The sequence below is a fragment of the Delphinus delphis genome, chromosome 20 (genome assembly GCF_949987515.2).
Source record: "Delphinus delphis chromosome 20, mDelDel1.2, whole genome shotgun sequence".
NCBI lineage: Eukaryota > Metazoa > Chordata > Mammalia > Artiodactyla > Delphinidae > Delphinus > Delphinus delphis.
The window spans coordinates 31,527,156-31,540,120 of NC_082702.1; the positions used below are offsets into that span (position 1 = coordinate 31,527,156).

General features: G+C 41.8%; 1 protein-coding gene across 8 annotated transcripts in view; it reads left to right on the forward strand.

Annotated features, from left to right (window-relative positions):
• Window positions 1-12,965, forward strand: part of NUP93 (nucleoporin 93) — a 128,313-nt gene that overhangs the window by 91,438 nt on the left and 23,910 nt on the right. For all 8 annotated transcript variants that reach the window (XM_060000872.1, XM_060000873.1, XM_060000874.1 and 5 more), the window contains one exon: window positions 3,548-3,676. In XM_060000872.1, coding sequence (XP_059856855.1) covers window positions 3,548-3,676 — 129 coding nt within the window. The remainder of the gene's footprint in view (window positions 1-3,547; window positions 3,677-12,965) is intronic.

Genomic DNA, 12,965 nt, shown 5'->3' on the forward strand with positions numbered 1-12,965 from the left:
AAGTCCCCGGATTTAATTTATAATAGTTTCTCCACTGCTTTGTCATTTTCTGTGGTTTGTCTTTCCTTATCCCTGCTATTCCTGTCTCTCACCTTGTCTCAGACCCTCACTGTCCTCCTTTTCTCTTAGTTCTTAGCTCTTTTGAGTAGCTCTGTTGATTCTCTCTCATTAGCTCCTCTGGTTGACATTCTCCTTTGCACCTGATCTGGTGGTTCAGATGTGGGTCTAAAGGGAATAGACTGGAAGAGGGCAGATGGGTGGATGATCATCCCTGATTAGCCCACAAATTGGATGTTCCATTATCTCTAATGTAATTAAGATAAGCTGGGGGTGGCATGGTGATGGGAAGAGAATTTTAATGTTGGGCCATTTATTTTTATTTGAAGCTCCTTATCACACTAATGATGAATGGAACGACAGTGCCGTTTGTTCAGGTTGTGGAGCCGTTTCTAAATGAGTAGCCTGGCATATTTCTCAGATACATCTGAGGATTTGAGCCCAGAAAGCTGCCAGTTTTCAGAGTATTTCCTGTGTTCTTGAAGCAGGAGCTCTTGGCACACAGGTGGGCAGCTTGATTAACAGGGGATGGTTAATTCCCACTGTTGTCGCCCTGACCCTTACGTGATGCTGGAAGTCTGCCCCTGCCATCCTCATCAACAGTGTCTCTGAGACAGATTGTGTTTTCTTCAATTGCCTTTAGTGCTCTGCTATTCGTTATCAGCCAGAGGACTTACCCTTAAGAAAAATTCTTGTGACACTGTGGTGTCCTGGGTCAGTGGCAGTGCTTAGTCAGTGCCTCACTTCCTATTACAAGTTTGCAAAGCTGTATGGTATGCCAGCCCTCCACCTCCTTATTTCAGCCCTCCCTGGTCCTCCTGCCCCATGACCCTCTTATTTTCCCTTTCTGGGACAGGTTCAAGATTAAGGAGGTGGATGCCCACTAAATGGAAGAGTTTTAGAAGAAATGTGGTTCAACATGTGCACTATTTCTGGATAGCTTCTAGGGAAACTACCTTTTCCCCTCACCTCTACCCCACCTCTCTATTCCAGCATACTTTTCTCTGTTCAAAATGCATAGCTTTCATGTTTAAGGTCACTAATGTAGCAAGAGAAAATGATTTTTCTCCGGGTATATTTTTCAATCCAGGCGACTTGGAGTGGTCCATTCTGCCTGACCTTCAGTGGGAAGAAAACCAGATGAAAGACTGTTTTTAAAGTTTTTGATAGCCATTTCTTTTTTTGTCTTTACAATACATATTAGAAAAGAGATCCATTGATAGATGGACCAAATCAAATTTGCAAGATGTGCCAACCTTCTTCCTAATCATTTTTGTGGGTTTCTGTTCTCTTTTTCACATTTTAATAAATATTGGTCCACACTCAAACATCCCATTTGTAGAAAGGGTATATGATTTTTCTGATAGTTTCCCAGAGCTCATATATATGAATATTATCAGTATAAATTATCTGCATTGCCAAAATAAAGCAGGCATTACTAATACTCATACTCTTGGTGCTGCCTAATTAGATGCCAATCTGATTGTAAATGAAATGGCTTTTTGAGAAGTGGGCTTAAGCTCATGGGAAACCTGGTCTGCCAATTGAAGAATAATAGGCTAAGAATGGTTATGATTCAGTATGTCTCTATAAGTTGCTTTAATCTCCTCCTCAGAGGGGTTTTGGTTTTGCTTTTGTTTGGGTTTTTTTTTTTTTTCCTGTTTTTTTTGGGGGGGTGTGTGTGTGTGTATTTTCTGCCTTCCTTCTTCCCTTCCTCTTTTCTTTTCTTTAACCACTCTCCTAGAATTTTTTTTTTTTTTTTAGTTATTTTTGGCTGTGTTGGGTCTTTGTTGCTGCGTGCAACGGAGGGCTTTCTCTAGTTGTGGTGAGCGGGGCTACTCTTCGTTGCGGTGCACGGGCTTCTCACTGCAGTGGCTTCTCTTGTTATGGAGCACGGGCTCTAGGCACATGGGCTTCAGTAGTTGTGGCACGCAGGCTCTAGAGTACAGGCTCAGTAGTTGTGGTGCACAGGCTTAGTTGCTCCTAGGCATGGGAGATCTTCCCGGACCGGCGCTTGAACCCATATCCCCTGCATTGGCAGGCAGATTCCTAACCACTGCACCACCAGGGAAGCCCCCCTTCCTCTTTTCTTTGTTTTCCTTCTTTCTCTTTTTTTCTTTTCCTTCTGAGTGCCTTTGTTTTGGCAACCTGCTGTGTCACCAGCAGATAGAAGTGAGGTTTGCCAGACATTTCAGTAGTGACTTTGAGAAGACTGATAGGAAACCTAATTGCAAAAGGCTCTGTTTTTTCTTTTACTGATTTGCTTCCTCATATGAAGATATTACTGTTTCTTAAAAAAATACACTGGGAGAATCTTACTTTCTGTCTTATCTTAGAGGCTCGTTAAATCTTAAGATACCATTGACTTTATAATCCGTCATTATTTTATGTACTACAAAGAAAAAGTACTTCAATTTAAGCTTTTGACATGCTATCAATTGTAATATGTAGCCTAATTTCAGAGGTTTTAAGAAGATATTTATCTTAATAAGCACATGAAAAGATGTTCAGCATCACTACTTATTAGAGAAATGCAAATCAAAACCATGAGTTATCACCTCACACCCATTAGCATGGCTGCAATCAAAAAAACCCAGAGAATAGTGAGTATTGGAGAGGATGTAGAGAAATTGGAACCTTTGTGCACTGTTGATGGAATGAAAAATGGTACAGCCTCTTTGGAAACATGCAATCGCTCAAAAAATTAAACAGTATGACCATCTGATCCAGCAATTCCATTTCTGGGTATGTATCCCAAAGAATTGAAAGCAGGAATTTGAAGAGATATTTGTACACCCATGTTCACAGTAGCACGATTCACAATTACCAAAAATTGGAAGCAACTCAAGTGTCCATGGATAGATGAATGGATAAACAAAATGTGGTGTGTACATACGGTGGAGTATTATTCAGCCTTAAAAAGGAACGAGACTGTATATGCTATAACATGGATGAATCTTGAGGACATTTTGCTAAGTGAAATAAGCCAGACATAAGAAGACAAATACTGTATGATTGCACTTCCATGAGGTACCTAGAAGTGGTCAAAATCATAGAGACAGAAGTAGAATGGTGGTTGCCTGTTACTGGGGGAGGGTGGGAATGAAGATATTGTTTAATGGGTGCAGAATTTCATTTTTGCACGATGAAAAGAGTTCTGGAGATGTATGGTGGTGATGTTTGCACAGCCGTGTGAATGAACTTAATACCACTGAACTGTACACTTAAAAAGGGTTAACATGGTAAGTTTTATTGTTAAGTGCATTTTGCCACAATTAAAAAAAAATGTAATGTGTTAGACTTGATGAAATAGGGCATGTTGCAAACAGTTGTCAGTAAATTCTTTAAGGATAATTTAAAATAGATTGCTTTTGCTCCACTTATGGAAAGATGGCAGATCTGGAGGGCTTTGAATTTCTGTTGCGCTTCAAGGGAAACCGTGTTCTTTGTCTTCTCATTTGGGTCATCTCTCTCTGCTCCTCTCCAACAGACCTTTGGCATGGCTGAGGAGTACCATCGAGAGTCAATGCTGGTTGAGTGGGAGCAAGTGAAACAGCGGATTCTCCACACCCTGCTGGCATCGGGAGAAGATGCCCTTGACTTTACTCAAGAAAGCGAGGTAGGTTGAGTCCAGAAGGTAAACCACGATGAAAACTGTGAGGTCAGAGAATGGTTGTCTGCTTGACTACTGACAGTCCTGGCACGGTTGATCACTGTCTCCTCCTTGAAACCCTCTTTTCATTGCCTTCCAGATGCCCGCATTTGCCTGGATTTCCTCCAACATGTCTGGCTGCTTCTGCTCAGCCTCTTTTGCTGAATTTTCCTCAAATTCCTTGACTCCTAGGTGTTTGTGTGTCCCAGGACTCAGTCCTTGACCTGTTCTTGTTTCTTCCTCAGTCACTGCCCCATTGATCTCATCTGGGCTTGTGGTATTAAATACCATCTATGTACTTGAAGACTTAAATTTATATCACAGCCCCAAACACCCCCAGACTCATTTTTCTAGTGGCCTTCTTGGCTGTACTCAGATGTCTCAGAGCCATCAAGCTAAACATGTTTAGAATTGAGTCATGGTAGCAACTGCCCTCAACTCCCTCCTGGCATCAACCTTCTTTTCTCAGAGTTTATCCTCTTCATAAAGGGCAGTTGCAGTTTTTCACTTGCTCAGATCAAACACCTCAGATTTATTTTTGTCCTCCCTTTCTCTCACCTAGACTCTCTTACGTGTTGGCAAATTTACTTAACCCTGCTCTCAAAATATACCCAGAATCCAACCACTTCTTACCACATCTGCTGTTAGCACTCTGGTCCAAGTCACCATCATCTCTTGTTCACATTATTGGACTAACCTCCTAACTGGTTTTTCCATTATCTATTGCTATGTAACCAATCACTCCAAACCGTAGTGGCTGAAAACAATCATTTAGCTTAGCTGCATTTACCAGAAATAGTTCAGGGTCTCTTGAGGCTGTGGTCAAGGTGTTGGCTGAGGCAACACTCATTGCAGGGCTAAACTCGGGGAGGATCCACTCCCAGGCTCACTCACATTCCTCTTGGCAAGCCTCAGGTCCCCTCTGGCTCTTGGCTAGGGACGTCAGTTCCTTGTCATGTGGGTCTCTCTTCTGTTGCTCACAGCATGGTAGTTTGCTTCCCCTGGAGCAAGAGTGAGGGATCCAAGGAAGAGCTAAAGGGCCCCCAAGGCAGAAACCACGGTCTTTCCGTGACTTAATCTTGAAAGTAATATCCTGTCGCTTTGCTTTGATCAAGGTAAGTCACTAAATTCAGCCTGTGCTCAAGGAGAGAGGATTAAACGAGGGCTCGGATCCCAGGAAGTGGGGATTATTGGGAGCCATCTTAGAGGTTGTCAGCCACACTGGTCTCCCTGCTTTTGCCCTTGTACAGTCTTTTCAACACAACAGCCAGAGTGACGCTATTAAGACACAGGCTAGATCGTGTCACTCCTCCGTTCGCGATCCTCCAGTGACACCCATCTCACTTGCAGTGAAAGCCAGAGTCTTTACCATGATCTCTAAGTCCCTACCTGACCTGGTCTTGTTGCCTCTCGCAGCTCAAGTTATTCTGCTCCTGTTGCTCTTGCTGCTCCAGCCAAAGAAGCTCGTTGCAGGTTCCTTGAACGAACCGGGTAGGCTGGCTCCTGCCTCAGGTCCTCTGGGCTTCCTGTTGCTTGTGCCTAGAAGGCTCTTCCCCCAAATAACTGCATGGCTGTCTCCCTCACTTTCTTCACATATTACCCAGTGCCATCTCAGTGAGGCCTTCCAGGGCCTTGATATCTGAAATCCAAACCAACCTTTCCCCATTCAGCACTTTCTATATCCCCTTTTCTTGCTATATTTTTCTTTTTTCTTTTTTTTTTTTGTGGTACGCGGGCCTCTCACTGCTGTGGCCTCTCCCGTTGCGGAGCACAGGCTCCACATGCGCAGGCTCAGCGGCCATGGCTCATGGGCCCAGCTGCTTCGCGGCAGGTGCGATCTTCCCGGACCGGGGCACGAACCCATGTCCCCTGCATCGGCAGGCGGACTCTCAACCACTGCACCACCAGGGAAGCCCTATATTTTTCTTTTTAGTACTTCTTCACTTTAAACCATTGTATGTGTTTTATGTCTTTGTATTGCTTACTGTCTGTTTCTCACAGTAGAATGTAAGCTCCATGAAGGTAAGGATTTTTGTTTGTTGTGTTTACTCATATCTCCAGTGCCTAGAAGAGTCCCTGGAACATATTAGATGCTCTAGAAATATTTGTTGAATAAATCATTTGGCCTTAGCTAACTTTGTGCTAACCAGAGTATTAGGGATATGTTGAAACAGTGTGATTTTAGAGTGGGTATGTTTAATAGGGTTTATTTTAATTGCCAGTGTTCATTGATTGGTGGTGGTGCTAAGTTGAGGGGTTTCTCCTCTTTAAAATCTAATTCTTTTTATAAAAAATAAATTTATTTATTTATTTTTTTTTTGGCTGTGTTGGGTGTTCATTTCTGTGCGAGGGCTTTCTCCAGTTGCGGTGAGCGAGACCCACTCTTCATCGCGGTGCGTGGGCCTCTCACTGTCGCGGCTTCTCCTGTTGCAGAGCACAGGCTCCAGATGTGCAGGCTCAGTAGTTGGGCTTAAGCCCAACTAAGTAGGGCTTAGTTGCTCCACGGCATGTGGGATCTTCCCAGACCAGGGCTCGAACCTGTGTTCCCTGCATTGGCAGGCAGATTCTTAACCACTGCGCCACCAGGGAAGCCCTAAAATCTAATTTTTTTAAAGGCAATGTATTCATATGACTCAAGAACTAAAGAACCCTGTCCCCAGAAGCTCATTCCCTCCCCACTTTGCCTCTCCCTGGAAGTAATCACTATTATTACTTTCTTGTGTAATATTTCGAGTCTCTTTATATGAATACAAGGCAATATATTATCTTCCCTCCTTCTTACACAAAAGTTATTTTACTATATGCTCTGTTCTATATCATGTTTTTTTCACTTATTTATCCTGGAGATCTTTCCTGAGAGGGATTTGAGGCTGCATCTTGGGATCAGCAGGAAAGTGTGTCGTGCTTGATTAGTGATGTCTGCCCTTGTGCCAGTGGGAGCTGTGACTTAACCACACATTTACCACGCTGGTGCTGGGGAGAGAACAGCCCTGGGGTTCAGATCCTAGCTTCACCACTGACTAGTTCTGAGACCTCATCCAAGTTATTTAATCCTGCAGACATTTAATGTCTTCATTGGTGAAATGGGATTATTGGGAAGATTAGTGATAACATAAAGCACCTGACTCATAATGGGCGTCCCTTACTATTGTTTTAAAGTAAGTAGTTTCAGATAATTTGGAGGTGCAAGTTAAAAATTATAATGTCACAAAAATTATAGCGTTAGACATTTCAAGTAATATTGCCAGTGCTTCCTGATAAATCTTTTTACCAGAAGTTGTTTCTTAACTAGCTAGCATTCTTTTCTCATGGGAGATAGGACAACTAAGGCTCAGAGAGATGTGTAATATGCTGGTGAGATCCAGGACTGTTGGCTTCTAGGCCATCGTTCTGTTGAAGTCTGGGTCGAAGGTGGGTAGCTTGGCAGTGTGTCATGCCTGCAGGGTAGCTTCACACACCCTGTATCTACAAATTTGCTCCTGATTTAAAAACCCAGTTTTTCTATTAAATTAGCCCCCCAAATAAATAGATGCTAAAGTCATTTATCTTAGGAAATTACTCATTAATGACCCTGTTCCACATTTCTTAGACTCAAAGATTTCAAAGAAGAGTAGAGTCTTTGGGAAAAAAGAGCTAATGTATAAAATCCTTGGCTAGCCTAATGTTTCTTTCTCAATTTCTTGTGAGTCTGGGCAGATAAGTAGAACAGCTCATGGTTTTATAAACTTCATTTTTTAAAATTGTGTTAATAGGTTGTAGTCTGCATTGGGATTTGGAAGTAATTATAAGCTGCTAATGAGATATTCTTTCTTGATTGCTCTTGTCTTAAAATAGACTAATCTATTTAGTAGACTCTGCTTCCTTGACCTCAAGTCCTCCCTCTTGGAAGGGAGTTATTGATGCTTTTGCTGTTGTCTGTTGTGACACCTAGCGGAGTGGATAGCTTTGCTGAAAAAGCTGGCAAATGATGCAGATGGTTCTTCAGATAATCCAGGGAACTGCCATTTCTGGAACCTTGTAGGTTTTGTTGTTTGTTGCTGTTTTGAACTTTTTTCCTGAAGTATAACATATATATAGAAAAGTATGCACTTCTTAAGTATACAGCTCAATGAATATACCAAAAGGGAACACACCCAGATGAAGAAACAACATTGTTGGCATCCCAGCATCCCCTGTTCTGTGCCTTTTCATTCACCACCCCTCACCACCACCACCAAAAGAAACACTGTCCTAACTTCTGATGTCATAGATTTTTGCCTGTTTTTAAACTCTGTGTAAATGGAGTCATATGGTATGTACTCTTGTTTCTGGCTTTTGCTTAACATTCTGTATATTGTTACATGTAGTTGAAGACTATTCATTCTCATGGCCGAATAGTATGACTGCAATCTGTTTATCCATTCTGATGTTGATGGACATTTGGATAGTTACCAGTTCTTAGCTTTTATAAAGAGTGCTATTGAGAGCATTCTTGTACCTGTCTTTTGGTGAACATACGTTTGCACATCCATTGGGCACATCTAAGCGGGCAGTTGCTGGGACAGAGGGTACACATATGTTCAACACTGTTCCAAAACAGTTTCTTAGTGTACCCTCCCACCAGCACTATGAGAATTCTCTTTGTTCCATACCTTTGCCACACTTGGTATTTTTTGTCTTTTTCAGTTCAACCGTTCTGGTGGATATGTGGAAGAACCATGTTTTTACAGGTTTTTTCCGTGTAATTTTCTTCAAAATGATGGAAAGGTGGTATTATCTCCACTTGGGCAGGCACCTTCTCTGCCCTCTTTGTAAGAAACCGCAGAGTGTGAAGGCCTGAGACAGGCTTTGGAATTCTGCAGGCCTAAGTTCCCGGGGCTCTCCCGGGAACCTCCCTGTTCTCATCCTCATTGTAAAAGGCCTCTCTTGAAGAACCATTGGAAGGAACATAGAACGTGTGTAAGGTGCCTGGCCCAGAGCTGATATAGAGTGCACGCTCAGCATATCGCAGCACTCTGTATGGTGGTGGCTGGTATTTGGTAAGCTACACACTATTAAGTTTATTTTTATCATTTTAATATGGATCTATCCCTTTTTAAGTGTCCCTTGACCTATAAAGTCACTAGGAATGAAAAAAAATCTCAGGACATAAGTAGAAGAAATAATTAAAGTATGACTTGCCATCTAAACCATTCTTTCCTGGGCACTTTATTGTCAAGAATAAGGTTGTTGGAATCCAAAGAGTCATTAGCTAGGAAAGAGGCTTCCAGTCATTTTGAGCTGACCTTATATTTGAAGGAAAATGTCCAAATTTGGTTAATTTAATATGAAGAGAGGCTTGAGGCTTTTATTTTTAAGCAAAAATGAAGTAGGAGATGGTGGTTCCTGAATCATTTTTCCCCCAAGCCTTCCAATAACAGAAGAGCAACAACACGTTAGTAATATCTATTCCTGGCAAGTTTTAATAAGGGAAATGATGCTTCAGTAGCATAAATTCAATTTGGGAAGTTAATTTCCTTAGGATATCATTGAAGAAAAAGGTATAATTTTTAAAGAAAGGTAGGAATCGAAAGATTGTTAATAACTTCCCAGGTTGTAGTCTGAATAAAAATGATGTGCTTTGAAGCAAGAAAGAGACTCCTGGCTAAGAACTCCCATACCCTAGTCCTTGCGTCTGGCCTGTGGGGAAGAACACCCCCCGTCTGCGCTCCTTGCATGACACTACGGGCTTTGAGCATCGTTGAGAATCCTTGATATATCTTAGGCAACATTTAAAAGTAAATTTTTACCTAGCCTCAGTGTGTCGTGGCTGTACTGATATTAGACATAGTCAGTGGACGTTGCTTTAATGTATTGCTTTAATGTGTTGTCTGGAAAATGGCTCAGCCTAGCAAGCAATAGGCTCAGTAGAGAAGCTAAATTGTAGCTTAGTCATTACAGATAATGATGTGATGTGTGAACAGTGTGTGTTGAATGTAGTCTCTAATTTTGATCACTGACTTAATACCATATTTCACCAATTCCCAGTTACACATCTTTTCTATATTTTAACATCTCTGAAATCAGGATACACCTTAAATTCAGTGGTGTGTCATAGTTTGTCCGCATTTTTCTTTCCTAATGGTACATAAATAACATGATGCCTTGCAGTTGATGGTGTATTAGATTTGATGGAATACAGTAAAAATATAGACTGACAGTATGAGTTTGAAAACCCCAGACTAGATGATTCCAAGCTGTATTTTATGGCTCCCTGGTAGTTTCCTAATTTGTTTCATGTATTGGAATTTGAGTAGGATTTCAAGTATAGAAAGTGCTCAGCTGCTCTTTCAAAAAGAAGTTTAAAGAACACAACTCAACGGGCCCTTCATTTTGACATCAGGATATATCACATGAACACCTTCTTCTTGCACAGCGTTCTACTGGTAGAGATAGAGATAGAGATTGTGAAAATTCAGCTGCTCTCCTCTACCCCCAACCCAAACATAACCTCTGACATTCTATCCTTCCAATTCCCTCTCAGGTATTTATGTGCACATTTATACGTATATGTCCATCTGATCAGTTTATTATCAATTTACTCCATAAACGGCACCATTTTATATAATAAATGATTCTACTTAGCATTATGTTTTGATTTTTTTTAACTTATTTTGGAGCTTTTTCTAGGTTAGTACATGTAGGTGTCTGTCATTTTTTAGTGGCCGTAATAGATTTCATTGTATAAATGACCCAAGTATTCTGTCCGTTTTCTCCATGGAGAATGATGCTCCAGAAAAGTTAGATGTCATTACCCAAGGTCACACAGTTGGGTTGCGTTTAGAACCTGGGTCTTCTGGTGCCCAGTCAGTGTTTTTTCTGGTAGTACTGGGCTTCTGTGTACAGATACTGTAGCCAACTATTGTACATTAATTACTTTGGTTCTGTTTTGCTTACATAAAGCCAAAACATTCCACTTGGAAATTAAAAACTCTCTTTCTTCTGTAGTATCATCACATTTTCTTTTTACTCTGTACTTGTTTTGCTAGAAGTGAGTGCTACATTCATTTTTCCCTGCCTGGAATGTGCTCTCCTTGGGAAAAGAGATTTATTCATCCCTGGATATGTTATGTACAAAAGTATTGCTTGATAAAAGCTTGCAGTTCCCTCCTGCCACTCTCCAACCACATCCTGCCTGTTCAGGAATGTTCACTTAGAAAATGGCTGTTTGGGGAACACCAGGTACACTGAGAAGACCCTTCTCATGTCTGTGCTCCCAGAGACTGCTGTTTCTTCACATTATCTCCAGACTCCTGGGTGAGCCCCTTGTTGTTCTCTCTGGCCCTGCCTACCCATCTTCCCTGCCTTTCTGGTCTCTGATTCTGTGCTTCTGTTATCCCCACTGTGCTCCGATCAGGCCCCAATACAGAGAAAACCTGAAGAGTTTGGAATGTTATTCCCACACAGCATACTGGCGTCTCCTTTCCCCGCCCTCTAGCAGCTCCTGGCTTTGAAATTCCATTGAATGTTTGCTGGTTCCTCTGCTCAGGAATGTGCATGTACACATCCTGTTGATGGATAACTGACTTTGTGTGTGGTGAAATAGAGGCTCAGCCAAGGGCAAATGAAGGAAAGGTACGTTTGAAAACAAGGGCATTAGGCAAAATTAATTTAAATGGAAATTTGAAGGCCGAAAAACCAACTACTTTTTAAAATTAGGTTTTTAGTAGTACTGGAAAATATTTCTCAAGGCTGTTTATGTATATTTAGCTGAAACAACTGTGTCCTTGCAGAAGTGTTTAGCGCCATTCCCCCTCTCCTCCCCATTTATTCCCCCCAGTTAGGTTACTGGAATTAACAGGCTTAGTGCTCTGTTCTTTCAAGAGACTCGGGGATCATCAACTTTCAGAGAGTTCTGTTCCAGAAAGATGGCCACATTATAGAACAGTCCTCAAATGCAGTGTTACTGGGAACACTCAGAATTAGTCCAGAAATAGAAAATGAGCTGCTGGGGGATTCTTTTCCTACAAGGAATGTGTTTTCATTGTAGAGGAGTGAGATGAGAATTTCCAGCCAGCACAAAGAAAATATCTTAGATTATGTTTCTGTAGTGTCTATATCTATCCACTGTTCAACATCTGATTTAGTCCCATGTTCATTATGGTTTATTTTTTATTTAAAAAGTGGTAACAGCTAGCATTTACTGGTCAAATGTTGGACAGTGAGCTCTTTCTACTTATTCCTACTTACTCCTTGTGAAATAAGTACTGTTTTCTTCCCAGTTAATTTAAGATTATTTCACAAATCTATGAGGGAGATACCATTGCTGCACCTGTGTTACAGCTAAAGAATCCCAGGCTCAAAAGAAGCAATATACTCAATCAAGATCACATAGCTAGTGAGTAGTGGAGCCAGGATTTCTAACTGCTACTCTCTCTTGTTCTTCGATGGCCATCCTTGGACAGTTGCCCCAGGCTGCCCTGGCTGGCAGTGTGGCCCCAGGCTGTGGGCACAAACCACGGCTCCACTACTTCCTATTAGAGTGACCTCTGGCAGGGTGCTTTCTGTGCGCTTTGGTGTCTTCATCTGTAAAATTGTTATAATAAAAGTATGTATCTCATAGGGTTGTGGAGTTAATACACAGAAATTAAGACAGTGCTTGGCATATAGTAGTTGCTCAGTAAGCGTGTCTGTTGTTACTATAACCTGATGGTTTTCAATCATTTCAGATAGGAATGCTTTCAGCTGTGAGTAACAGAAAACTTGAGTTTCTGTAGGTTGAATAGCGATTTATTTTTCTCACCTAACAAGTCTGCAGGTGTGGAGAGTATGGGCCTTAATTCAGTAGCTCTGCAGTGCCATCAGAGGCACCTCCTTGTCTCTGTATACCACCATTTTTAGCACGGACACTTACTTTGGGCTCACAAGCTGATTGCTGCAGCTCTAGACAGCCTGTTTGCATTCAGGGGAGAAAGCTGAAAGGCCATGCCAGGCTCTTTTTTCTCCCTTTATCAGGAAAAGCAGAAACTGCACTAAGCCAGAATGTACTACCAGGCTTGTGCTTTCATCCGGTTGGCTAGAACCAGGGTTCATGGCCACTCCTAGCTGCAGTAGAGGCTGGGAAAGGGTAGTGTGTAGGGGTCAGCTCATGAGGACCTATTGTTAGAGTTTCAGAAAATTTGCCATCTAGTTGATACTACTTGGAATAGCTTGATTTCTGCCATGGTGGGAATATTTACACCAGAAACCAGCAAACGCTACAAGTCAAGTTCCCTTTCCCAAGCCAGTTGTTAAACAT